The sequence below is a fragment of the Mesocricetus auratus genome, unplaced genomic scaffold (assembly GCF_017639785.1).
Source record: "Mesocricetus auratus isolate SY011 unplaced genomic scaffold, BCM_Maur_2.0 Super-Scaffold_100020, whole genome shotgun sequence".
In the NCBI taxonomy this organism is placed as follows: Eukaryota; Metazoa; Chordata; class Mammalia; order Rodentia; family Cricetidae; genus Mesocricetus; species Mesocricetus auratus.
In genome coordinates, this window is record NW_024429201.1 from 25,735,539 (window position 1) to 25,760,210 (window position 24,672).

At 43.5% G+C, this 24,672-nt stretch overlaps 1 protein-coding gene across 1 annotated transcript in view; it reads left to right on the forward strand.

Moving 5' to 3' along the window:
- Cmya5 (cardiomyopathy associated 5) overlaps positions 1-24,672 on the forward strand; it is a 96,544-nt gene that overhangs the window by 29,161 nt on the left and 42,711 nt on the right. The window contains exons 2-3 of the mRNA XM_040728986.1: positions 9,782-20,684; positions 24,225-24,320. Coding sequence (XP_040584920.1) covers positions 9,782-20,684; positions 24,225-24,320 — 10,999 coding nt within the window. The remainder of the gene's footprint in view (positions 1-9,781; positions 20,685-24,224; positions 24,321-24,672) is intronic.

Here is a 24,672-nt window from a genome sequence, read left to right on the forward strand (position 1 = left end):
AGAACATCCAGTGCTCTTGACCTCTGAGCCATCTCTCTGGTCCTGGACTCTTTACATTCACAATTCTTTTCTGGTTTTGGTGTTACATGTGTGTATACACATGTGTGTGCTGGGGCATGCACCCGTGTATATACATGTGGAGGCCAGAACAGGATGATGGCTGTCCTTCAAATCACTGCCTGCCTTATTCTTTTAAGACAGAGTGTCTTGTGAATAGGTGGACTGGCCAGCAGGCCCCATCATCTTCCTGTCTCCCTGATACTGCACAGATGTACATGACCACACCCAGATTTTGTTTGGGTTCTGGGGATCTGAACTGAGGTCCCCATGCTCCTGTTACCCACTCAGCCATCTCCCCAGTCCTCATGATCATTAATAACTTCATTTTAAATAAGGTACTAGTTCTGTTTCAGCTAAAGTGGAAGGAGAAGAAACAGACAGAAGGTATACCCAGGAAAAGCCACAAAAACCTGAGCAGAAAAGATGGAAAATTTTGATGTGATCTTTATATTCCAAACTTGATCATTTTAGAATGTCAGATATTATATTTTTCACACCTTTAGTGAAATCATCTGGTTTAAGTTAATATTGCTTACAAAAACAAAATGGCATTATAACAGTGAGATTCAGGACTATTACCAGCATAAAATCCAGAATGACAGAAGAGCTGTCCACAGGAGGGGTCACTGATAGTGGAACAGGTGAGTCATGATAGTTGAGGAGGAGTACTGAGGCTAGAAAGGTCAAAACGGGGAGATGGGAGGACAGGGAGGAAGAGGAGGAGGAGGAGGAAGAAGAAGAAGAAGAAGAAGAAGAAGAAGAAGAAGAAGAAGAAGAAGAAGAAGAAGAAGAAGAAGGAGAAGGAGGAGGAGGAGGAGGAGGAGGAGAAGGAGGAGGAGGAGGAGGAGGAGGAGGAGGAGGAGGAGGAGGAGGAGGAGAAGGAGGAGAAGGAGAAGGAGAAGGAGAAGGAGGAGAAGGAGAAGGAGGAGAAGGAGAAGGAGGAGAAGGAGAAGGAGAAGGAGAAGGAGGAGGAGAAGGAGGAGAAGGAGAAGGAGGAGAAGGAGGAGGAGAAGGAGAAGGAGAAGGAGAAGAAGCCAAACCCAGGATATATGAAGAAACCACATAGAAACCCACTATTTCACAAGTTTACTAAAAATGCGACATGGGGGTGCTACAAGGGTGAAGGGCAGATACGGAGGAACTGGGAAATGAGTGGGGTTGGGGTTCATGATGTGGAATTCCCAAAGAATCAAGAAAGAATTATGTTAAAAATACAATCCAAAAAGAGGGGCGTGTTGAATGGACATACCCTCCAAGTTGAATAAAGCTCCTCCCCAAAGCCTTGGGCTATTAAACAAAATCCCAGCATCAGGTGTGGGATATTTCCCTATGAGCTGTTGAGTATAAGAGGCCCCGGAAGCCCCACCAAACAATATAGGCTATTGCCACTTCTCTTGGTTGACCACTAGATTGATAGTCAGACTCCCATTACTAAACATATCACACACTTTGGTTCCAGGTAATAAGAGAAATCAAGCTGGTGCTAGCTGCAAGTTTCTTCCATAACAACAGGCTGCATGGTCCCAGAAATCGCTATGCAGGCTACTAATGGATAAAAGTCACTGACAGTTTTAACTTAGTCATGTACCCTGTGAGCCACAATAATGACTTACCAAGAACGATGCGCTCTCCAGTGCAATGGTGGGGTGACTGTTATGGAGGTAACCAACTGCTTTCCAATAGGATTTGAGATTTGCCCATGGATCAGATCTGTTTCTGTAAGCCTGGTCAAGAGTCTTTGCTTTGGGGGAATCATAGGGCCTATCGCCATTGTGCTGCTAAACAGTCATGTAGTTATGCTGCCTTCTAAACACTCACATGTGTGCCCATAGATTAATGCTGTGACCAGACTGCATCAGAGAGGCTTCTTCCTGTAGCAGGTGGTGGTTAACGCAAAAACCCAAAACTAGGCAAAGTGCCTAGAATAAGTGACAGGTGGGGGTACTCTGCCACAGGTGGGACAGCTATAACACCCCCATAAAGTTCAAACTACATTGTGAAAGAGGGCTCAGAAAGAGTAAGAGCTGAGGATGGAAAGACAGATAACATGAAAGGGATCTTCTGGGCATGACAGGGCCTTGAACGCATGAACTCAGTGAAGCTGTGGTTTATCTCCACAAGACTTGCACAAGACTGACCCATCAATATTACATCATGGATGAAGGGAGGGCCCATTAGAACCCACCCTTCCAAAAAAACTATTAGCAATTAATGCTAGTTGGGGGAGAGATGTCACTTTCTCCGGTGGTGTATCCACAGATGCACTGCCCTTGCTTCATGCTGGGGTAAGTAAGCCCACATATGAAAAGACGGGAAAGTAGGAGGGGGCTCACCGAGAAGAAGGGTGCCCGTGGGAGAGGTAAGAGCAGGTAATAGAGGTGAAAATGGCTATAATTAATTATATACATCTATAAAATTGTAAAATAATAAAAAGTGAAAAAAATATCACAGCAACATAAAACACCATTTAGAGACCAACATACCTTTTCCCTATGGGGAGTGGCCACATAGAGAAAGATGAATTAGTTCATTGGGGAAAGCTTGGACACGGAGCAGTAGAGTATGCTCAGACCTCTACGCTGTCATTCTACAAAGAGCAATATTTATTCAGGCCACAGCTAGACTGCTATAGGAAGGGAGGGCTTTCTGTAGTACAATGGTGCTTATGCAAAGCTTAAGTTATTTATGGAGTTGAGTGAACAGAAATAAACGACAGGGCAGGATTTTGTCAGAGAACTAGAAACAAAGAAACGGAAATTCTAGAGCTGAAAAGTATCACAGCACACAATAATATGTTTGATGATTTAGTAAGCAGTTCAGACATGATCAAATACAGAATTAGCATAGTTGGTGAGAAAGCAGCCAAACAAAGCACAAATAGGATATAATGAGAACAGTGAGGACATAATTTATGAAAATGTGGAGTATTAATAGAGATGAGAGATAATACAGCAAAAGCAGTATTTGAAAAGAAGTGGAGCTAAGAATATGTCAGCAATGATGAAAGACATTATTGTACATATCTGAGATCTCATACTAAGTCTGAGACATATAGCTAGACATTTGAAAATAACTTCTGGAAATGAAAGACAGTATCAAATTTTCCAAAGAAGGTTGGTTGGGGGAAAAGTTCACATTGCTTAGAGAATTAGTTAACAAACTGACAGCTAGTTTATCCACAGAAACAATGGAAGACAGAAGATATTGAAATGACGATTTAAAGCACTTAATCTAGAAAATTTCTTTAAGAAGAAGGGTGTAAAAGACCTTTCATGAAAATTTATGAATTGTGTTAAGAGTTTGTCATCAGGAAATTTACAACAGAGGAACTAGCAAGAGGCCCTCTTTGGGGAGGACAGAAATGATTCCAGGGAGTACTGGACACAAAGGAAGTATGATGCTCAGGGTGTAGGTAAAGCTAAGTAAATATTGACAGTTCTAAAAAGCAAATGTAATTATGCCTTGTGAAACTTAAAAATACCTATAGACTTAAACTATATAATTATAGTGGCCTGTAAGTTGAAATTAAAGTGATTCATGGTATTTCCATTGTTTAAGAAAAAGTGAAAGTACCAATTTATGCTAGACATTAATTAGTCAAGGGGCATGTTGAAATTTCTAGGGTCAGCACTATAAGAATAGTAAAATAGAATAAAACTTACAGACTAATAGAGAGGGAAACTTAACAATAAAAATATTCAGTGCAAAATAAATCAAGAAAGGGGAGATAAAGGGTCATAGGTCATACAAATAGTAAACAGTAAGATTAATTGTAGCTACAAATATGTTTAAATGAATCAGTGTTCTATGTGAGTTATCAGAATGGGTTTTTAAAATATTCATATATTTCTTGTAAGAGACATATATAAAACACAATGCCTTAGTTATTTTTCTGTTGCTGTGATAAGACACCATGACCAAGGCAACTTATAGAAGAGTTTATTTGGGGTTCATAGTTCCATCTTGTCAGGGAGCATGGCAGCAGACAGGCAGGCATGGTGCTGGAGCAGTAGCTGAGAGCCCACATCTTAAAACACAAGCACCAGGCCGAGAGAACACACTGAGGATGACATGGGTTTTTGAAACCTCAAAGCCAAGCCCCATTGACACATCTCCTCCAACAAGGTCACACCTCTTAATCCTTCCCAAATAGTTCTACCATCTGGGGACCAAGTATTCAAACACATGAGCTTATGAGGCCATTCTCATTCAAACCACTACAACAAGGATTTAGGATAACTAAAAAAATTTAAATGCTACAAGATAATCATGGAGACAAAGTATATCTGATATAGACTTATTAATAATCAAAGCAAGGCTTATTAGTATCAATATTTTGATAGATTAGGAAAAAATTCACCACACACACACAAAAGGGGCATTTTATTAATATTAAACTTAAATTTCTAGGATGATATGAGTGTTCTAAACTCATTTTTATCTATCAGTACAGTTTTAGAACACATAAACCAAAAGCTAATAAAATTACAGAGCTTGAAAAAGTTCATGCAATTTTAGTAGAGGACATTGACATCTCTCTCTAGTGTTAGAATAAGCAGATAAAAATATCACTAAGGACAAAAACAACTTGGAAGCACAGCCAATCAGACTAGTTTTGTTGACATATGAAACACATTGCTGAAAATCTGTAATACATTAGCTCTTTTATGAGCACAAAGACATTCCAATATGACCATACAGAAATAAAGTTTCAACAGAGTTAAAAGTATACCATAATACAAAATTAATCATACAACCATAATGCAATCAAACTACAAAGTACTAATGAAAAGATGAAAAAGAAATCCTCATACATTTTGAAATTGAGAAACAGATTTATATGAAACATATGGACCAAATAAATGACAAAGAATATTTTAAAATATTTTATAATAATAAATGCTGCATAAAAACTGCCTCATGAAATAACCGAAGCTATAAAGTTGCGTACAACGTTGACTTTACATGTCAGAAAATAAGAAGGTTCAGAAATTAATGATATAAGAATTTATCTTAAGAAGTTAGAAAAATATTGCCAATTAAATCTAAGGATAATTGAAGAAAGTAAAAAAGAGAAGGCAGTCATAAGATAGAAAATATCAACAAGCCAAGCAGTGGTGGTGCACGCCTTTAATCCCAGAACTTGGGAGGCTGAGACAGGAGCATAACAAGTTGGAATTGAGTCTGAGTTATACCCAGGGACTCCATTTCCAAAAACCAAAACAAATAAATAATTTAATAAATACCTTACCATGAAAAATAAAAACTCAGATCTGAAAGACTGCAAGAAATTTTACCAAATAGTTGAATAAGAAATAATGCAACAAATTCCTCCAGAGAATAATACATGAAGGAATAAGTTCCAATTGGTTTTATGAAGCAACCTGATCTTGATATGAAATTTGAAAAAACACATTATAAGCAAGGATATTTCAGTTCAGTGTCATTCATGAAAAAAAAAGAAAAATTCCTCAACATGTAGTAAAACCAAATCCAGCATTTTTTTTTTTTTTGCAATTCAGGATATCAAGGTTGGTTTCTGTGTATTGGTCACTGTAATTCACATGAGCAAGATAAAAGATATAAGATGATTATGTCTGTAGTCACATAAAACTGTTTTAATGAAATTGACATTGATTCATATTGTTTAGAGAACAGTCTCAGCAAAGGCAATAAAAAACCTCCTTAGATAGATAAGGCAGTCCTCAGAAGGAGCCTTCAGGTTTCGCCTCTGATATTGGTTTATTGTGTTCTTGACTTGACGCACACCTGTTGAATCTCTCTCTTGCCCAACTCTGAAGGGGTGTTCACCTCACACTATTACCTAAGTCTAAGTGGGAGGCTAAGAAATGATCAGAACGTTGCTTTGTAAGAATGCAGTGGAGAGGAACAGAAGAGATGATATTCAGAGCCAATACCTTTAATTGTGCAAAGCAGATAATATCTGAATGCAAACACGTGTGCTGCACAATGAGAAACAACCCTAGGAACTTCCCTGAACTCTCTGGAGACATTTTCTCTGCTGTTAACACAGTTTCTTTAGATGGAAAATTACATTCTTGGTTGCTTCTTGTGGTGGTTTGAATAAGGCCCCTATAGACTCACAGATTTGAAGGCTAGATCATTAGGGAATGGCACTATTTGAAAAGATTAGTAGGTGTGGCCTTGCTGAAGGAAGTGTGTCGTATCTCATTCATCCTGCTGCCTGTGGGTATGGATGAGGAACTCTCAACTACTTCTGCAGCATCATGTCTGTCTGAGTGCCAGCCTGCAGACACCATGCTTCCCACCATGATGATAATGAACTAAACCTTTGAACCTGTAAGCCAGCCCCAATTAAATGTTTTCTCTCATAAGAGTTGTCTTAGTCATGGTGTCTTTTTACAGCATTAGAATAGTGACTAAGACATTGCTGGTAATTCAACGTGGTCTCTCAGTGAGCCAGGCTGCTTATTCACATATGCAGTCTCCACATGCTGTGGCCCTTTCCTGGAATAAGTTCTACCCTATTCATAACACCTCAATTTCTCATCCATTCCCAAGCTCCCATGTCTTCTGTAAACTGGCTCTGGACAAAAGCATCTTTGTTTTGAGAAATCTCCCCTCTTGTCTTCACTGAACATTCCTTAATCCCTTAATAGTATTTATTACACTGTAGTAGATTTGAATTTCTTGAGTATGGTCCCAGGCTGGAGATGCAGGTCTGAGGTAGCTTCCTTGCCCAGAATGCACCTCTAGAGGCCTGGGTTTGACCTCTATAATTGGATGGGGAGACATTTTATATTTCTTACTATCTAAACTTAATAAAAGTTTATTAAGGGTAGAGATAATTAGTAAATGAGCACACCAGTGATTGGTTTGGTGGATCTTTCTCAGCAGGGCTCTGTTTTCTTATTACTACCTTTTGGGTGCTCTGTTCAGCACTCCTAAACTCATTCTAGCTAGTAATGAAACTGTCTCTGCTTGAGTACACTGAATTTACAATCAATAATGAACTCTAAATTGAATTTCTAATTGCTTTTATAATGCTACTACATTCACAGGCATTCCCAACACTGACTTCCAAATTTGTGGCATAACCTTCATTCCTAATTCCATCCTGTTTCTGTTGAGTGACAAGTTAGAGAAAGAACAGCATGAGTTGAGCGTTTTGAGGAATAACCTCAATTGCATATGTAAAAGAGTTTAAAAAATAATCAGTCTAGGACCAAAATTAATTCCTAATCAAGTTTAGTGGTTTAGAACCAAAACAAGTAAAGGACAGCAGAGTTGCCAGGAAAAAGGAAAAACAACTTCTTCCCAGGCTTTTCCTCCAAAGGAATCTGCAGAACTTTCTGTTATTTATAGCAGACTAGAGCAAGGGAAGAGGCTAATGTCCCTAACGTCCCACTGTGTTAGTCACTGAGGAGGTAAGAGCTAAGCATAGCCATGCCCTTTGCCATGACATCCGGGGATACTGAAGTTTAGCACAGGTGGGTGGGCATACCTGTAGGCACTTCCAGTCCTCTGTTCCTCAACAAAGTCCAGCACATCAGGACGGGGTCAGAGCAAGAAAGACTTGTAAGTTTCAGTGGTGGGTTTGTTCAGGCAAGTGCTTCACAATTCTGAGCATACTGAAGTTGCCCAGAGCTTTCAAGCAAAAGTATATCAATGCCCAGATGCTGGCCTAAAGAGTAAAACCAGACTCTGCAGAGGTGTGGGTGGTGTTAGTGTGTTCCCAAGGCTCCCTACAGGTGTTTCAGCAGTACTCCGGGGTCTAGAGCCAGTCACAGGGGCAGAGATATGATCTTTTAAAAGTTAATAAGGGGCCTAAATTTGATATGTCTTTCTTTAGAGAAATGTTTAACATTTACACTTAATGGTTGTATACTTTTGTTTCTTTTGTTGTATAAGAGCAAAACAGAGCAATCAGCATTTTGGAATTATCTCAAATGATAGCTACATTCCTAGGAAAGGAGACTCCTGGAGATTCCAACATAGCCACTTAAATCAGTCAGGAGTAGTCACAGCAGAAGTCTTAAGCATAAGCCTTGCTAGGTAGATAGAATGTAGACATGCATAAGAGGTAGGGTAGCGGGGGGGGGGAGGAGCAGTCCAAAGTGAGAAACAGCAAAAGTAAAGGAGAGGAAGAAGGAAAATCCAGAGAAAAGTGCCACAGAGCCTGATGCTGGGCATGATGGCAGCTGCAGGGGCAGTCTGAGCCAGTTGTCCAGGAGGATACATAGGAATAGGCTAAGCACTCAGTCCTTCCAAATATCTGTACCACTGAAAACAACTGGGTCTAAGTTTATTTAATTTCTGGAAAACTTAACCTCAAATAGTATTTATTGAGCACCAGCTACACACCAGGCATGCTTTCTTAGCATTCTGTTTATGTATCAACTAATCCTTACAACTCCATAATGCATTCTATTATTATCCTTATTCTACAGATGATGAAAGTGAAGCGCTGTAGGCTGGCATTTGACTTTGCTTCTTATAACTGAGTTCCCATGAAATCTTTACTAGATAGTGAATTAGATGCATTAACTACAAGAACATGCTCCAAGAAATGCATTGGGCGGTGATTTAATAGTTCCCTAAGCATCATAGCATGTACTGGTACTAGGTGGTAGAGGACAACATTGACTGTAGTCTTCAGACACAACTAGGAGGCACAGCAAATATGGGACAAGCAACTGCTGGCATATCATGCCATGGCATACAGTCTTACATAAACCTTTCTTTATGGTTCTGGGAATCAAGCCTACAGTCTTTCATGTGCTAGACAAATGCCATTTTTTTGTTTTTGTTGTTATTTTTAGAAATAAATTTTAAAATTAACAGTGTGTAGTGTAAACTAGTAAGATAGCTTATTCATTATCAAGCATTTTATACTTTATGTGATTGCGTTATGCTTTAATACAATTGGAACTGTATTAGGGTTTCTTTCCAGTGTCATCACAAACATGTAAATAATTTGTTGAGCTATGATGTCATGATGACTACAGTGACGCTAGCAAAAGGAAGTCCCCAGACCCATTCTCATCTCCTTGGACCATGGTTATTTAAGTGGTCCACAGTTAACCAAACACCATTCCGTGATTCATGATTGTAGTTATAATAGAAGTTACTCGTGTAAGAGGAGGCAGCAACAGGTACTAGGAAATAAAGTCAGATAGGGACTGGGGAGCCAAGGAGTCTGATCTTCCTATTTTGTGAGTAAAAAGAGTTTATTGAGATTTATTTTAATGAGTAGTGTGATAATGAAAGCTTAATAAAGCTAGTCTGGAAGGAAAATAGGAGGGGCTGAGAATGGGCAAATAAAAGAGGCAAGCATGAGACCTCTGGTCCTTTAGGAAGCAGATGGAGTGGGTGGTCCAAAGCAGGGATTGGTGGCAACTGTGGGAACAAAGAGCACTGAGGCGAGAGTCACAGTGAGGGTCCTGTTGAGTCAAGGAAGTCTTAGTGACTGGGGAATGTGGGAGGACCAGGAGGACAACCCAGGAGAGGGAAGACACAAAAATGACCTTTGCCTTACTTTTAATTTAAAGGCTGTTGAGTGTCCTAGATATGTGACTGCATTGGCTATCCTGACTTTAATTTTTTAACTTTATTTTATATTGAGCCTTATATTTGAGGTAGATGGCATATTGACTTCTATATCTTTACATTTACTTATTCTAATAATTAATATAGTGTTTTACTATTGTAACATAATTATTGATATCATTCACTATAGGTTATCAGATGAGGATGAAGAGGGCAAGACCAAGCAACAGTGTATCATCTCTGACCCCTCCTTTTCCATGGTGACAGTCCAACGGGAAGACAGTGGAATAAACTGGGAGACCAATTCAAGTAGATCATCCACTCCTTGGGCTTCAGAAGAAAGCCAAACTTCTGGTATATGTAGCTTGGAAGGGTCAGCTTTGAATTCTCCTCCAGGGAATGTTTCCTTTATTGTGGATGAAGTTAAAAAGCCACGGAAAAGAACTCATAAGTCCAAGCGTGGTTCTCCATCATTGCGTCGGAAAGGCAGCAAAAAACGAACTTCCCTGGAATCGCAAGATGTTCTGGCAAACAAGGAAGATGGTCCTTTAATGTCAGAAAGCCAAATGCTCAATACTGAGAACGAGAAGTCACCTATTGGCATTTATGATAAAGCAAGAAGAAAGAAGACAACATCCAATACACCTCCCATCACTGGGGCAATATACAAAGAGCACAAGCCACTAGTGTTGAGGCCAGTCTACATAGGAACAGTACAATACAAAATTAAGATGTTCAATTCAGTTAAAGAAGAATTAATTCCTCTACAATTTTATGGGACATTGCCAAAAGGTTATGTAATTAAGGAAATACATTACAGGAAAGGGAAAGATGCATCCATTAGTCTAGAGCCGGATTTGAGCAACAGTGGTTCTAACATAGTTTCCCAAAGAAGTAAATTAGCAGCCCAAAGCCCAGAAGATAATACGGCAAGAGAGCTTGCTCCGCCCTGGAGAGGTGCCCTTTCCAAAGGGTCAAAGTCCATGACCTCACTATTTAGTCATGAAGAGCAAAAGAAAATGTATGTCGAGTCCCCCTTAAATGCCACGGCTGCAACCGAGCACACATTGTCCTCATATTCCAGAAATGACACAACCGATCAAGAATACCCAAGACCTTCACACACAACGTCACAGCACCCAGCTGATGAATTGAAGACCCAAAGAATAGAGCCACCCAGCACACCAGCAACTACATTCCTCGAAAAAGCAAAGGAAGAATTTGAACCAGACTCACAAGGAATGGAAAATTCAGGGAATGATGCTTCAGTGTTCTCAGGCTCAGCTGCTGATATAGAACAGGAGGGCATGGTATCTGTCAACCATTCCTTGTCATGGGAGGCAGAGGAGTCTTTGAAGACAGGACCACCAAGACTGCCACCATCCATCCTAGAAAGGTTTGAGCCAGACAAGGAAGAGCTAGAACCGACTTCAGCAGAAAAGACAGAATCAGCCTTTGAACACCTAACCTCACTTGAGCCTGTAGTCCATGGAGAGGAGGAGCATGCGCCTGAACCTGTAGTCTATAGAGAGGAGGAGCATGCGCCTGAGCCCATAGTCCATAGAGAGGAGCATGCGCCTGAACCTGTAGTCTATAGAGAGGAGGAGCATGCGCCTGAGCCTGAGCCTGTGGTTCATAGAGAGAAGGAGCATGCGCCTGAACTTGTAGTCCACAGAGAGGAGGAGCATGCGCCTGAGCTTGTAGTCCATAAAGAGGAGGAGCATGCGCCTGAGCTTGTAGTCCATAAAGAGGAGGAGCATGCGCCTGAGCCTGTAGTCCACAGAGAGGAGGAGCATGCGCCTGAGCCCATAGTCCACAGAGAGGAGGAGCATGTGCCTGAGCCTGTAGTCCACAGAGTGGAGGAGCATGTGCCTGAGCCTGTAATACATAGAGAGGAGGAGCATGCGCCTGAACCCATAGTCCACAAAGAGAAGGAGCATGCGCCTGAGCCCATAGTCCACAGAGAGGAGGAACATGTGCCTGAGCCTGTAGTCCACAGAGTGGAGGAGCATGTGCCTGAGCCTGTAATACATAGAGAGGAGGAGCATGCGCCTGAACCCATAGTCCACAAAGAGAAGGAGCATGTGCCTGAGCCTGTGGTTCATAGAGAGGAGGAGCATGTGCCTGAGCCTGTGGTTCATAGAGAGGAGGAGCATGTGCCTGAGCCTGTGGTTCATAGAGAGGAGGAGCATGTGCCTGAGCCCATAGTCCACAGAGAGGAGGAGCATGTGCCTGAGCCCGTAGTCCACAGAGTGGAGGAGCATGCGCCTGAACCCATAGTCCACAAAGAGAAGGAGCATGTGCCTGAGCCTGTGGTTCATAGAGAGGAGGAGCATGCGCCTGAGCCCATAGTCCACAGAGTGGAGGAGCATGCGCCTGAACCCATAGTCCACAAAGAGAAGGAGCATGTGCCTGAGCCTGTAATACATAGAGAGGAGGAGCATGCGCCTGAACCCATAGTCCACAAAGAGGAGGAGCATGTGCCTGAGCCTGTAATACATAGAGAGGAGGAGCATGCGCCTGAACCCATAGTCCACAAAGAGAAGGAGCATGCGCTTGAACCCATAGTCCACAAAGAGAAGGAGCATGCGCCTGAACCCATAGTCCACAAAGAGAAGGAGCATGCGCCTGAACCCATAGTCCACAAAGAGAAGGAGCATGAGCCTGAACCCACAGTCCACAAAGTGGAGGAGCATGTGCCTGAGCTTGTAGTCCATAGAGAGGAGGAGCATGTGCCTGAGCTTGTAGTCCATAGAGAGGAGGAGCATGCGCCTGAGCCACCTGACTCTGGAGCATCACAGGAACTAGAGAAGGGAGTGGAAATCACCAATACCACCGAACCTGAAGATTCTAGTCTAGAAGAAGAGATCATAGAACTTGATTATCCAGAAAGTCTGTTAGTTTCTGAGGAGCCTTTCCCATCACCTTGGTCCCCTAAAGTGGAGCGCAGAGAAGAGCCTGTTCTTCCATCACAGATGACATTCCCACCAGAACATGTCTCTTTGTCTGAGGAGGAAAGAGAGGAAAACGAGTCTGTTTCTACTGATTCCGCTTTTGTATCTGAGTATTCGGTCCCACGGGATTTGAACAGTGAACTAGAGAAACAAGAAGCTGAGGCAGTTTCTCTCTCTGACGTGAAATCCAGCCCTGAACCTGCAGTTTTCTCAGAGGAGGATGACGAACACGAGTCTTATTCACCAGCTGTGGCATCTGAATCTGAGCACTCTCTCTCTCCATTCACCATTGAGAAGACATCTGCATCCCAGGCCCCGTCACCGGTCACACCGGGCCATCTGGTCCCGTCTGGAGATGAGGCCTCAGAGAGTAGGTGTCACACACCAGGGTCTGCATCTGTTACTGAGTATTCGGTTTCAGCGCATGATGCACAAGAGTTGCTGGCGAAGACAGGTGACCACAAGCCACCATTAAAGTCCCAAGATGTTTCTGAGCCCATGATTCTTACAGAAGAAGAGAGAGAGGACACTGGGCCACACCCCCCAGACCTGGATGCTACTTCTGAATCCTCTCATTCTCCATTGCTAACTGAGAAGGGTTCTGAACGCCACTTCCCGCCACCACCCCTGACTGCCACACTGAGACATGCAGCAGTTTCAGAAGATGGGGATCTAGAAAGTGAACATGCCACCTCACATTCAAAACTGACATTTAAATCCTCAACTCCACAAAATGAAACACAGGAATCTCTCCCCAAAACAATTGATGGCATGCCCCAATTCAAACCAAAAGGCATTTCTGAATCAGTGACTCTGTTAGAAGAAGAAAAGGGAGATGTTGGATCATCTTCAGCAGATGTGGTGTCTGCAGCACACGCTGTCCCACCACACGTAGCTGAGATACTTTCTGAATGCCAGGCCCTACTGCCTTCAGTCACCACATCTGAACATGTGGTCCTCCCGGAAGAAGGGATCACAGGGGGCCAGCAGTACCCGCTTCCCTCCACACCTGCTTCTGAACGCTCAGTATCAACGCCATCTGTAACACCAGAGTCCCAGGAGGAAGAGGTTGTTCACACATCCCCTCTGCTTCTGAAAGGTGCCACCTCACCCACAGATCTATCAGAGCAAGAGCAGGAAGAGGGAGACATCGGGCCCTTCTCCCCTGATTCCGCATTTGTGTCAGAATTCTCATTCTCACCCTATCCAGCTCAGGAAATAGAGACGAGAGAGCTGGGACGTGATTCTCCACTGTGCTTGACATCACCATCTGAGCACACTATTTTGTCAGATGAGGACACGGAAGAGGCTGAGCTTTTTTCTCCAGATTCAGCATCACAAGTTTCCATCCCGCCATACAGAATCCTAGAAACAGAGCAAAACGAGATCCAGGCAGACTCATCACTAACTGTGAGGTCTACTCCAGAATATCCCTACTTCTCAGAAGCAGAGGAGGAAGTGTCAGGATCACCAGTGCTCACGCCAGTGCCCGAGTATTTTGATCCATTACAGGAACGAAAGGCTGAGCCCCCCCAGTTCATGCCTGTTCCTGAAGACCTGAGCCTGCCACCCTCAGCAAATAAAACAGGCCAAGCAGAAACTATGCCAGATGCTCCAACAATTTCAACATCTGTATCCGAATATCTCATCCTGGCCCAGCAGCGGAAGACCCAAGCATCCCTGGAACCCGCGGCTGAAGGTGTGGCACCATCACCACCTTTTACCAGTGGATGGGAGAAGGGGGATGTTAAGAGTAGTTCAGCAGCGGTTGCGACAGCTGCTTCTTCGTCTGCACCGTCGTCGGTGGTGAAGGAGGAAGCCGAGCCCGTTTTGCCCACATCTCAGTCCTCAATTCCACCTGAGTCAGCCCGTGTCCTTAAGACAGAACGGGAACCCAAAGCATCACTAACTCTAAAGTCTGCACAGGAACAGATGGCTTTGCCAAAAGTCAGGAGGGAAGAAACTGTGCTGGGTTCTCAAGAAGCGGCAGCACACACGTCACAGGATCCAACACCAGAGCCTCAGCCCCCAAATGTTCCAGGGTCTGGGATGCAATACTCAGTTTTGTCTGACTCGGTAGAGGAGCCAAAGGTGGATGTCGAACCCAATTTAGCTCCAACTGTGATTTCTGAACTAGAACACAGAATGTTGTCAAAGAGTGAGCCTGAAGTGGCAAAACCATATTCGCCTCCAGAGGAAACATCTATTTCTGGACATGAGGCTTTGTCTGGGGTGAAAACGGAAGTGAAGCAGGACTCCAGGATAACCAGGGAACTTCCTGCAGCTTCATCCGTAGTAGAAAGGGAAGCTGAGCATCGCCCACCTGTACCACCGGCATTTTCAGCTTTGTCAGAAGACTTGCAGAAAGAAACCAAAGCCAGCTTTTCAGCCACCACAGTGCCAATAACTAAGCATGATTCTAATTTAACCGAATCAGGCAGAGCTGAAACCCTGACAGATTCATCTCGCATCAGCCCTGAGGGACACCCCGGCTTAAAGCCAGTAGGGAAGAGTGAATTAGGAAGAGGCTCGCCACCACTCATCACATCCACAGCTGAGCACTCAGGACTCATAGGGGGAGAGAAAGAACCAACTAAAGGTGCTGCTGTTGTCATCGACAGCTCTTTATCCAGAGGTTCAGCTTGGCCAGGAGCAGAGAAAGAAACAAAGTTAGATTCGTCTCCGAGTCTCTCATCGATGTTGGAGCATTCTGTTTGGTCAAAAGTAGAAACTGAAGATGTTAAACCTGGGTTGCCAGTTTCCAAAGCGCCAGCAGATGTGTCTGGGGGAGCCAGGGCAGAAGACACACAAGGCCTTCCACTCTCTCCAGGTCTCGATTCTGAACGCTCAAATTTATCACAGAAAAAGAACTTGGTGTCTGCCTCAGAGGTGTCAAAGCCTCAACCCAAACTTCCCATCAGCTTAGGTGGTGAAGTAAAGAAAGAAGACAGTGAGCTTCTTCTGTCACAGATGTCACTTGCACCCAAACACACAGTTCCAAGTGACAAACCTGAGGAGATAATAAGGTCTCCTGAGTCTGAAGATTTTATGTCAGATGATTTAGCCCCATCGTTACCGGCCCTCAGGGATGAGGTGAACAAACAACCAGAGGAGACATCTTCCTCAGTGCTGGGGGGTTTCCTGTCAGGAAAGCGAGAGCTCATAAGGCTCCCCGCAGAGCCTGAGGAGAAAGAAGAACAGTTATCACAAGCACCAGATGCTGGGTCAGAACTCACTGGTAGTAGAGATAGAAGTGGATCCTTAGGTATAGAACTAGTAAAGCCTCCTGTAACGGAGCCAGGGTCTTCTGTCTTAGAAAAGAGCCCCACTGTGCTTAGGGGCAGAGGAAAAGAAGAAGAAAACAGGGAGTTTCTTGCACCTGCCTCGTCTCCATTAGAGACTGCCTCTTCTGACCTCCCTATAGGGCAAACAGAGCTTGAAAAATCCCTACTTGAGGGGCAAACTGTTAAGGTGCCTGATACGAACAGCTCTTTCGCAGATAAACCAGATCTGGCTATTCAACAATTCTCAGACAGGAAAGAGAATTTGGAGCAATCCAAATCATGTATGGCAACTGAGCCTGCCAATGTTACAGGAACAAATGTGAAGGAGACTCTCTTTTCTCCAAAGGATAACACCTGGATGCTGCAAAAACCAGACAACTTGGCCAATGAGCATGAAGATAGAAAATCAGGATCTGGGTGGCTGGAGTTGTCTAACAGCAATGATCTGTTGCCAGGGAAACTCGAGGCTGCTCCATTGGATACAGACCACACATCTGGAATCAGAAAGCAAGTTCTACCCCAAGATATGGAAGAACCCCATTTACCATGGCAAGAACAAGAATCTACCCTTCACGTATCCAGTGGCAGGATAGAAACCTCCTCCACTAATACTCCCCTTTCTGAAGAGATAAACCTGCCTCAGGAACCACAGCCCATGGTTCCAGCTAGAAAGGTGGAGAGAGGCAGAGCAGAGGGGAAGCAGATCAATTATTTCACACAGAGTGAAAGTCCAATATCAGAGAAAGCTAATGCAGACTTTCCCAGGCCCTGCAAAGAAGAAACCCAGGAGGAAGTCAAACTACCTCTTGAAAGAACTCTCCAGAAATCAGAGCCTGGCCCATCCATGGAAAAGGTAAAGGCAGAAACTCCCCCGATTCCTGCCAGAGCAACACGTTTCCCCGCCGAAGTTGCAGAACCTACACTGGGCAAAGACCAAGAAGCAAGCACAGTGCCAGTGTCTGGTGAGAAGCCATCTCAAGAACTCAAATGGGTCCAGTCAAAGACTGCAGAGGATGCTGGTGAAAGGAGAAAGCCATCCCCTGACCAGAAAGTGTCCACCCCAAGTAAATCTGTCCCTGCGGTCACAGCACAGGTTATACCTCAACCCCCGGAGACACAGGAGGCAACACAAAAGCCACCTGAGAAGTCATTGGTGGCTGAGCAAGGTCTTCCTGCAGAGAAGGGGAAGAAGGGAATGTCATCCTTCAAATCATGGATGTCTAGTTTATTGTTTGGATCAAGCACTCCAGATAACAAGGTCAGCGGTAAAGAAGACTTAGAAGCCCAGCAGAGTCTCTCTGCAGAGAAAACAGCAGCTGCCCTAGAGCCAAAAGGTGCAGTTCCCGCTGAGGTTAACACAGTTAAACAGGCTGGAGAACCCAAGGGTGTGCCAGTTAAAGTGAGCGAAAGTCAAGACCTCAAAGAAAAACTCACATCTTTATCAGACACAGACGTTTTAAGCCAGCCAGAATCCAACACTGAAAATCACGGGAAGAAAGAATCTCCAGACTATTCGGAGGGAATGGGTGTGAGCTCAGCTACATCAGCTGGTGATGAATCTCTTGGAACTGAACCTTGTTCTCCCTTGGGTGAGAAACTGGTTATGGAAGAAGCCCCATATACTGTTGCTCTTCATGTTACTGAGAGCCAAAGACACCAGAAGCCACAAATCTCTCCTCCATCGACGTGGAGGATTTCGGCTCTTAAGGAAGATCACAATGAAACATTGCTCTTGTCACCTGACATAGAAGATAAAGTGTCACAACAGCCAAAATCAGCTCCATCCCACTTCACATGCGTGAAGGAATCAGAGAAGATGGCGCCAGTGATTTTGCCAGTAGAATCAAAAGGCATTTTAATTGAGCTTGGTGAAGACAGACTAAGAAAAGAAATGCCAAAACCCATTGCTTTGAAACATCGTGAAGAGGATGTCAAACGTCCAACCGAGGAGAAGGATAGCTGGGAAACTAGATCATTTTCCCTGGCAGAGAAGAGGGAGCTGGCAGAGAAACAAGAAATCACAGCTCCCTCAGAGCTTAGGGAAAATGAGGCGGCAGGAAAGTTGCAAATGATGCCGGAAGCTCGACCTTTTGAGTTGGAAGAACCAAAAGCCGCTGAGAGGCTGGAACAGCACATCTCTCCAAGTGAAGAACTTATGGAAAAACCCGGAGTGACTCTTGCTTTGGAGAGGAGGAGAGGAAAGGAAGAGGAGACACCGGCCTTTTCAGGAGGAAAGAAGCAGGGACACAGGCCCTACTCTCCAACCACAGCCATACCTGTGCCTGAAGCATCAGCCACGTCTTTGGGTGAAGCCCAGCCACCCTCACCTTCATTTGTTAAGGCACCACCAGCTACGGAACAACCAGAATGCATATTCATGGAGGTATACCCAGAAATTAGGGAGAGAAAGGCAGCAGAAACCCAACTGCATCCTCTGGAAGAAAGGAAAATTTTAGTAGAAAAAAACAAGTCTTCCAGTGTGGAGCCTCCCCACAGGGAGGCAATGGTTGGCCACCCTGTGACTCAGGGCGGGACTCTGGAGTTGGAGAAGTCCAGTAAGAACAGAGCGACACTGGAAGAGGAGAGGAGACGGTTCATAGAGACAGCGCTGTCCACCGATGCGTCACTGGCAGCTGTGGATGAAGGTGTGCTGTCAAGATCTCTATCTAAGCACGTTCCTGGTGAAACAGAGCATTTGAGAACACCACCCACTCGGCTGTCATCCGTAGAACCACAAACCCTTGTTTCAGGGGCTTCTCTGGAACATACAGTGAAGAAACCAGAAACATTGTCAGAGAGGCCTACAGTCCACACTATCCAGACATCTAAAGAGCTCGTTACAAAGCATCACTCGGAAGCTGTGGAGGACGCATACAGAAACGATCCACTCTCTTCAGCATCAAGCAACTACACTCAGTTTATGCTTAATGCATCAGCAATCAGTGCTGAGGGAACTACACCTATGAGAGGATCACCCAAGGAGCTCGAAGGCACCTCCGTGAGAGACGAAGAATTTGCAGTAACCAGCAAGCCAGCCGGACTTTCGGAGGATCAGAAGAGTGCCTTTAGCATCATTTCCGAAGGCTGTGAGATACTGAATATCCATGCGCCCGCTTTCATCCCTTCCGTGGATCAGGAAGAAAGTGAACAAATGCAAGATAAGTTACAGTATTTGGAGAAGAAAACCTCGTTTAAAACTATATCGCTGCATGATGAGAGTGAGGCAGTCGCTTCCCATACAACACAGAATGTCAACTTAGAAGATTCTGATAGGAAAGTCACGTCACTGACAGAAAACGAGCCAAAGGAAACTCATAAAACAAAAGAGGAGATAGCCACAGAGTCAGAAACAGGCGACTTCACTTTTATTCAACCCACGGTTTCCACTGAAGAGGATTATTTTGAAAAATACACTTTGATTGATTATAACCTCTCCCTAGACTCAGAAAAGCAGAAATTAACTGTTGAAGGAGTCTCAAAGGAAACCACGGAAGCAGCAGCTTCTTTCCAAGAACGTTCAGATGAATGCATCCTAGGACAAGAATATGACTTAGTAAAGTTGGATGAAAGCTTTTACGGGCTAGAAAAGGACTACAGCGAACTATCTCATGCGGAGATGCAAGAGTCTTTGGTCATCCAGAAGCCAGATGATAGAAATGTTGCGAAGGATGTTGGTAGAGACGTGGACTCCAGATTACCTGGGATGCCTTTGTTTGATGTGGAGGAAGGAGTTCTAGTAAGAAGCCAGGTATTTCCTACCACCGCCAAGGCTGTTAACCCAGAGCTTCTAGAGGAACCACCCGCACTTGCGTTTTTATATAAGGACCTGTATGAAGAGGCGTTTGGGGAGAAAAATGAAAGGGAGACGGCTTCTGAAGGAGGTAGTGTAGATTCCGAGGCATCGTTTCCAAGGAGACACTCTGACACTGATGATGGAGCAGGTATGTATTTTGAGAAGTATATACTCAGAGATGACATTCTGCATGGCACATCTGTAACTCAGGAGGATCAAGGCCACGGCCTGGAAGAAAAGCCAGTTGGTGAGGATGTCTCACATCGACAGAGAGTTGCAGAAAGAGGAATTGAGAGAAAGCCTGGAACTAGTTTTTGGGAGAAGAATGTGGGAGAACAACACACGGCTGTTGACAGGGAAGGTGCCTCTGTGGGCCACGGGGAGACCTGTGATGAAGTGGCCATGGAGCAGAAAGTTCCCATTACAGAGGAGGTCAGAGCAGTCACCCAGAAGATGAGCTATGCGGTTCCATTCGAAGACACCTGCCACGTTCTAGAGAGTGTAGATGAACCCAGCAGCCAGGGTAATGAAGCAGGAAATGCCAGCCCAGAGGTCCACCTGAACGTCCCAGTGCAAGTGTCTTTCCCAGAGGAAGAGTTTGCAGCTGGTGCCACTTACGCTTCAGAAATACCACAAGAAGAGCTCATCCCATCTGAGCCACGTAAAGAGAGGTTCCACAATACTCCTGTACAGGATGAGTACGAGTTCATTGACTCTCTGAATCAAGAAATGGTCAGTCGAGGCATCTTACCAGAAGAACCATCTTCAGAATCCACACCTGAAAATGCGTTATCTCAAGAACCAGAATACTCCAAGCATGTTAAGGAACATGAATTCATGAATGAGGAGGAACCAAGTACGTCTGCCGAACAGAAAGAGTTGCACAAAAGGAGGACAGAAAATGGCCAGTCTGCACCGGAGCCAGTTACAGATAAGACAAAGGTCCAGGTTGACTCTTACTGCTACACCTGCAAAAGCCCAGTCTCTGAAATGGACAAGGTGTTGGACATTCACAAAGACCATGAGGTTTCAGCACTTGACACAGCTATAAGTGCTGTGAAGGTAAACCAACTTAACCCACACAAATTACACATACTGGGTTTGCTTTCACATTTTCTTTAAAATGACCAAGATTTGACAGTCATTTTAAGCAAAAGGTTCTGAAAAAAAGTGCAACTATTTCACTAAGAATTTAGTTAAGACTATCTTATTTATTATTCTTACAGGCATTTTTCTAGGTTCTCAATATCAAGAAATAAAATGGGGTCATTGCCACCAAGGAGCTTACTATCTCATAGCAAAGATCCTTAATGTTATAAAAGTGTAAAATGTTTTAATCTCAGTAATTATACACTTGCAAATAGAGCGAGTTACTTTCTGTCATCAATAATATTTTCCTTTAAATATGTGTCTACTGCACTGACCAATTCTCTTCTAAGTGTTAAAGATTCTTGAAGCACTAAGATCTTAATTTTTCTTTTCACCATGTCCCACCTCCCCAGGATGCTGTTGAGAAGCATGGAGTCTGAGTGTCCACCTACCTCTCAGTCACCCAGTTCTCTTCCCTGTCTACATCTAGCAGCCAGAATGATGTCCAAATTAGCAAATAATAACAAAATCTGAGCACTTCTCTATGCCAGGCCTGTGCTGAGTTCTTTGTATACAAAGTACATTTTAATTCTCACAGCTTGCCATCACAGTTTACAGATAATGGAATGGGCTCGGGGAGTTAGTGTTTGCTGAGGTCTCGAGACAAAGCGGGGACTGAGACCCAGGTTGGCCCGACACTGGCGCTTATGCTGTTGGCTGTATGTCCATACTGTTTGGCTCAGTGCCTAGCTATCAGTGGCTCTCAAACAGTCCTTCAATGGAGTTGCTGTTAAACAGTTTTCAGGATAATTTTGATTAAATATGATTGCATTTTAGAATCTGAATATTTTTTCCAATCAAACTAATTCCCTTTTATTTCTCTAGGGTGAGATTTCATTGACATTTTTCTGGTTAAAGTTGGGAGGAAGGGACAAGGCAACCTCTGTTGTGAAATGTCACATCTCAGGTGCATTAACTCTGCTGAAATATGTTTCATTTTAGGATTACATTTTCTTTGAAGATTGACTTACTGGTCACTGTCTGCTAAGTTTTCCATACCCTTTTACTAATTATGTTTTGTTTTTATCTAAGTTTTGCCAAAATGTTGACAATTTCAAAAGTCCCAAAATAATACTCTGATCTCTTTAGATCATATAAATCTTTCAATTTTTAAAAAACAATTCAAAAGTAGGAGTATTGTGTCATCTTTAAAAGAACATTTTAAGGGCTTTTTATGTTGTTTGTTTGATGTTGTTTAAGGAATGTGAGAAGGAGAAAAGTAAGAGCCACTGACTAAATCCAGGAAGGCTTGCTTTTTTTTTTATTAAATTACCCATGAAAATTAAGAGTTGGAGGCAACTTTCAAAAAAAAAAAAAGAAAAAAGAAAAAAAGAAAAGAAAAGGGAAAAAAGAAAGAGAAAAAGAAAAGAAAAGCCGGGGCTACAGAGATGACTCGGCAGCCAAGAGCATTTCCTGCTCTTTCAGGGGACCTGGGTTCGTTTTCCAGCACCCACATGGTGGCTCACAGCCATCTGTAGCTCCATTCCAGGGACCCCAATGCCCTCTTGTGCAGTCAGGCACGTAGTGCACGTACACACATGTAGACAAAACACTCACGTACATGGATTAGTGAATCTAAGATACCACAAAAAGTTGTAAGGTCTGTAGGTGGACATTTGCAGACCATTGGCTGCGGTTTCCTGAAGCCCCAGAGCTTCCTCCTTTCCCTACTCTCCATCATGGTGATTGTCCTTGTTAACTCATCTTCATCCTTGGTTCACTTCTTTCCTGCTTTCAGTGTTTATTGATCTCCTGTTCTATGTCAGGAAGGATGCCAGTCACTGGGAGTGAGAAAGAAAGAGAGGGAAGTGAGGAGATGGACTTGGAGGTTCCTCAGATCAGTGCTGGCTTTAGCAATATAGAGGATGCTTTAGCAGTACAGGATGCTGAGAGACTAAGCTTTTGGGAGTTCATCAGTTGGGGGTGGGGTACTGGGAGGACCGAGGAAAGAGTCTCTAAAAGCTGAAGCTTGGCTGAGCCTTGATGAAGTAGAGATTGTCCATTAGTCAGTAGTGGAGAGAACATTCTAGAAATGGAAACTATAGGGAAAGCACAAATGTGAGAAGAAACTATAAAAAGATACAGCTGTGTGACAGGAGCCTAGGGATCTGGGAGGTGGGGTTTTAGGAGCTGAGACCTACTGGGAATTAGAGGCCTCTTGAAGAGGCTTCATCATGTATCATTGTCACCGAAGTTCTGTTGTTCAGTTTTGTTTTTATTATTATGTCTATCGGGCCAGGATACCATTGGCTTAGAACTATGGGTGAAGTAGGGTCTATTCTCATCTGCCACTCCATAAATTTTCTACTTGGTTGCTACTTAGCAACCTTAACTGTTTCAAAGCGGTTATAATCTTGAGATTTAGTAGACAGTCCTCTGTATCACTTGGTGTGCTGCTGTGTTGCCTGGTGGTACCCTGATCACCCTTTCAGCTCTGCCAGGCACACTGGGGTTGTGCATGCTCATGTGAAGACTCAATGGAGGCATGGTGGTCAGTTCAGCCAAAAGGCTGCGCACGTTACTGTGAAAATGCCTGGCACGAGTAACTTAAGGAAGGAATGGGGTAGGGGGTTATTTTGGTTTCAAAATCAAGTGTATAGCCTACCATGGAAAAGTCATGTTGGCAGGAGTTAGAGGCAGGGGGTCACATTGTATCTACAGTCTGTTTACAGGCGATTCTAGAGCTTGTCAAACTGATGACCAACAGCACAGAGTTCTACTTCAGACTGTACAAAAGCTCCAGGCCTTATGAACAGTAGTAATTCAAATCTCATTTATTAAACGAGAATATCTTTGCATATGTGTGCTTACATTCATGTGGCAGTCAGAGAAAACCCTCAATTATTTTTCTTCACACTATCCACTTTTTTTTTTGGTTTTATGAGACAGGGTTTCTCTGTATTGTTTTGGAGGCTGTCGGTCCAGCCTGGCTTCTAACTCACAGAGATCCATCCACCTGCCTCTGCCTCCCGAGTGCTGGGATTAAAGGCGTGCACCACCACCGCCCGGCTCAGACACTATCCACTTTAAAAAAACAAAACAAAACTTTTGACAGGGTCTCTCCCTTTCCTGGAACTTGCTGAGTAGGCAAGGCTGGCTGCCTAGAGAGCCAGAAATCCGTGTGTCTCTACCTCCACATTTCTGGATTACAAGCATGCACCAGCATGAATAGCTGGTTTTACATTGGTTCTGAGGAGCAAGCTCATGTCCTCATGCTTGCAAAGTAGGTAGTATGCCAACTCAGCTACTTCTCCAGCCCCATGAAATGTAACTGTCTGTCATACATAACTGTGTCCAATCCATTTAGGAGAAGCACAAAAATCCCTAAAATTTGATTTGTTGGTGAATATGGTATATTAAATCTCCACAGACACATGAAGGAAGCCAGAATCCACTGAGTGAAATGTTTCCCCTAATATTATACAGTAAAGACACTTTAATTCTTCCCTTCAGGTTCAATTAGGAGAATTTCTTGAGAACCTACAAGAAAAATCCTTGAGGATTGAAGCTTTTGTTAGTGAGATTGAATCCTTTTTTAACACTGTTGAGGTAAGTTAGCAAACTTTTTCTACTTTTTCCCCCTTTATTCGTTGTGTCAACAGTAAGTGACTTTGAACTGAATTGGTGTGTGTATTGTAATGTGCATGTGGTGTATAGTATGTGTGATGTGTGTGTGTTGTATATAGTGTGTGTGCATGTGTGTAATATGTGGTGTGTATGATATATAGTGTTTGTGTGTGGGGAGGGTGTAGTATGTAGTGTGTATGTATGTGTATGTGTGGAGTATAGTATATGTGTGTGTATATGTGTTGTGGTATATTTGTTACACTGTATGAAGATGTGTCATTGTGACTGGTTTAATAAAAAGCCAAACAGCTAATAGCTAGATAGGAGAAGTTAG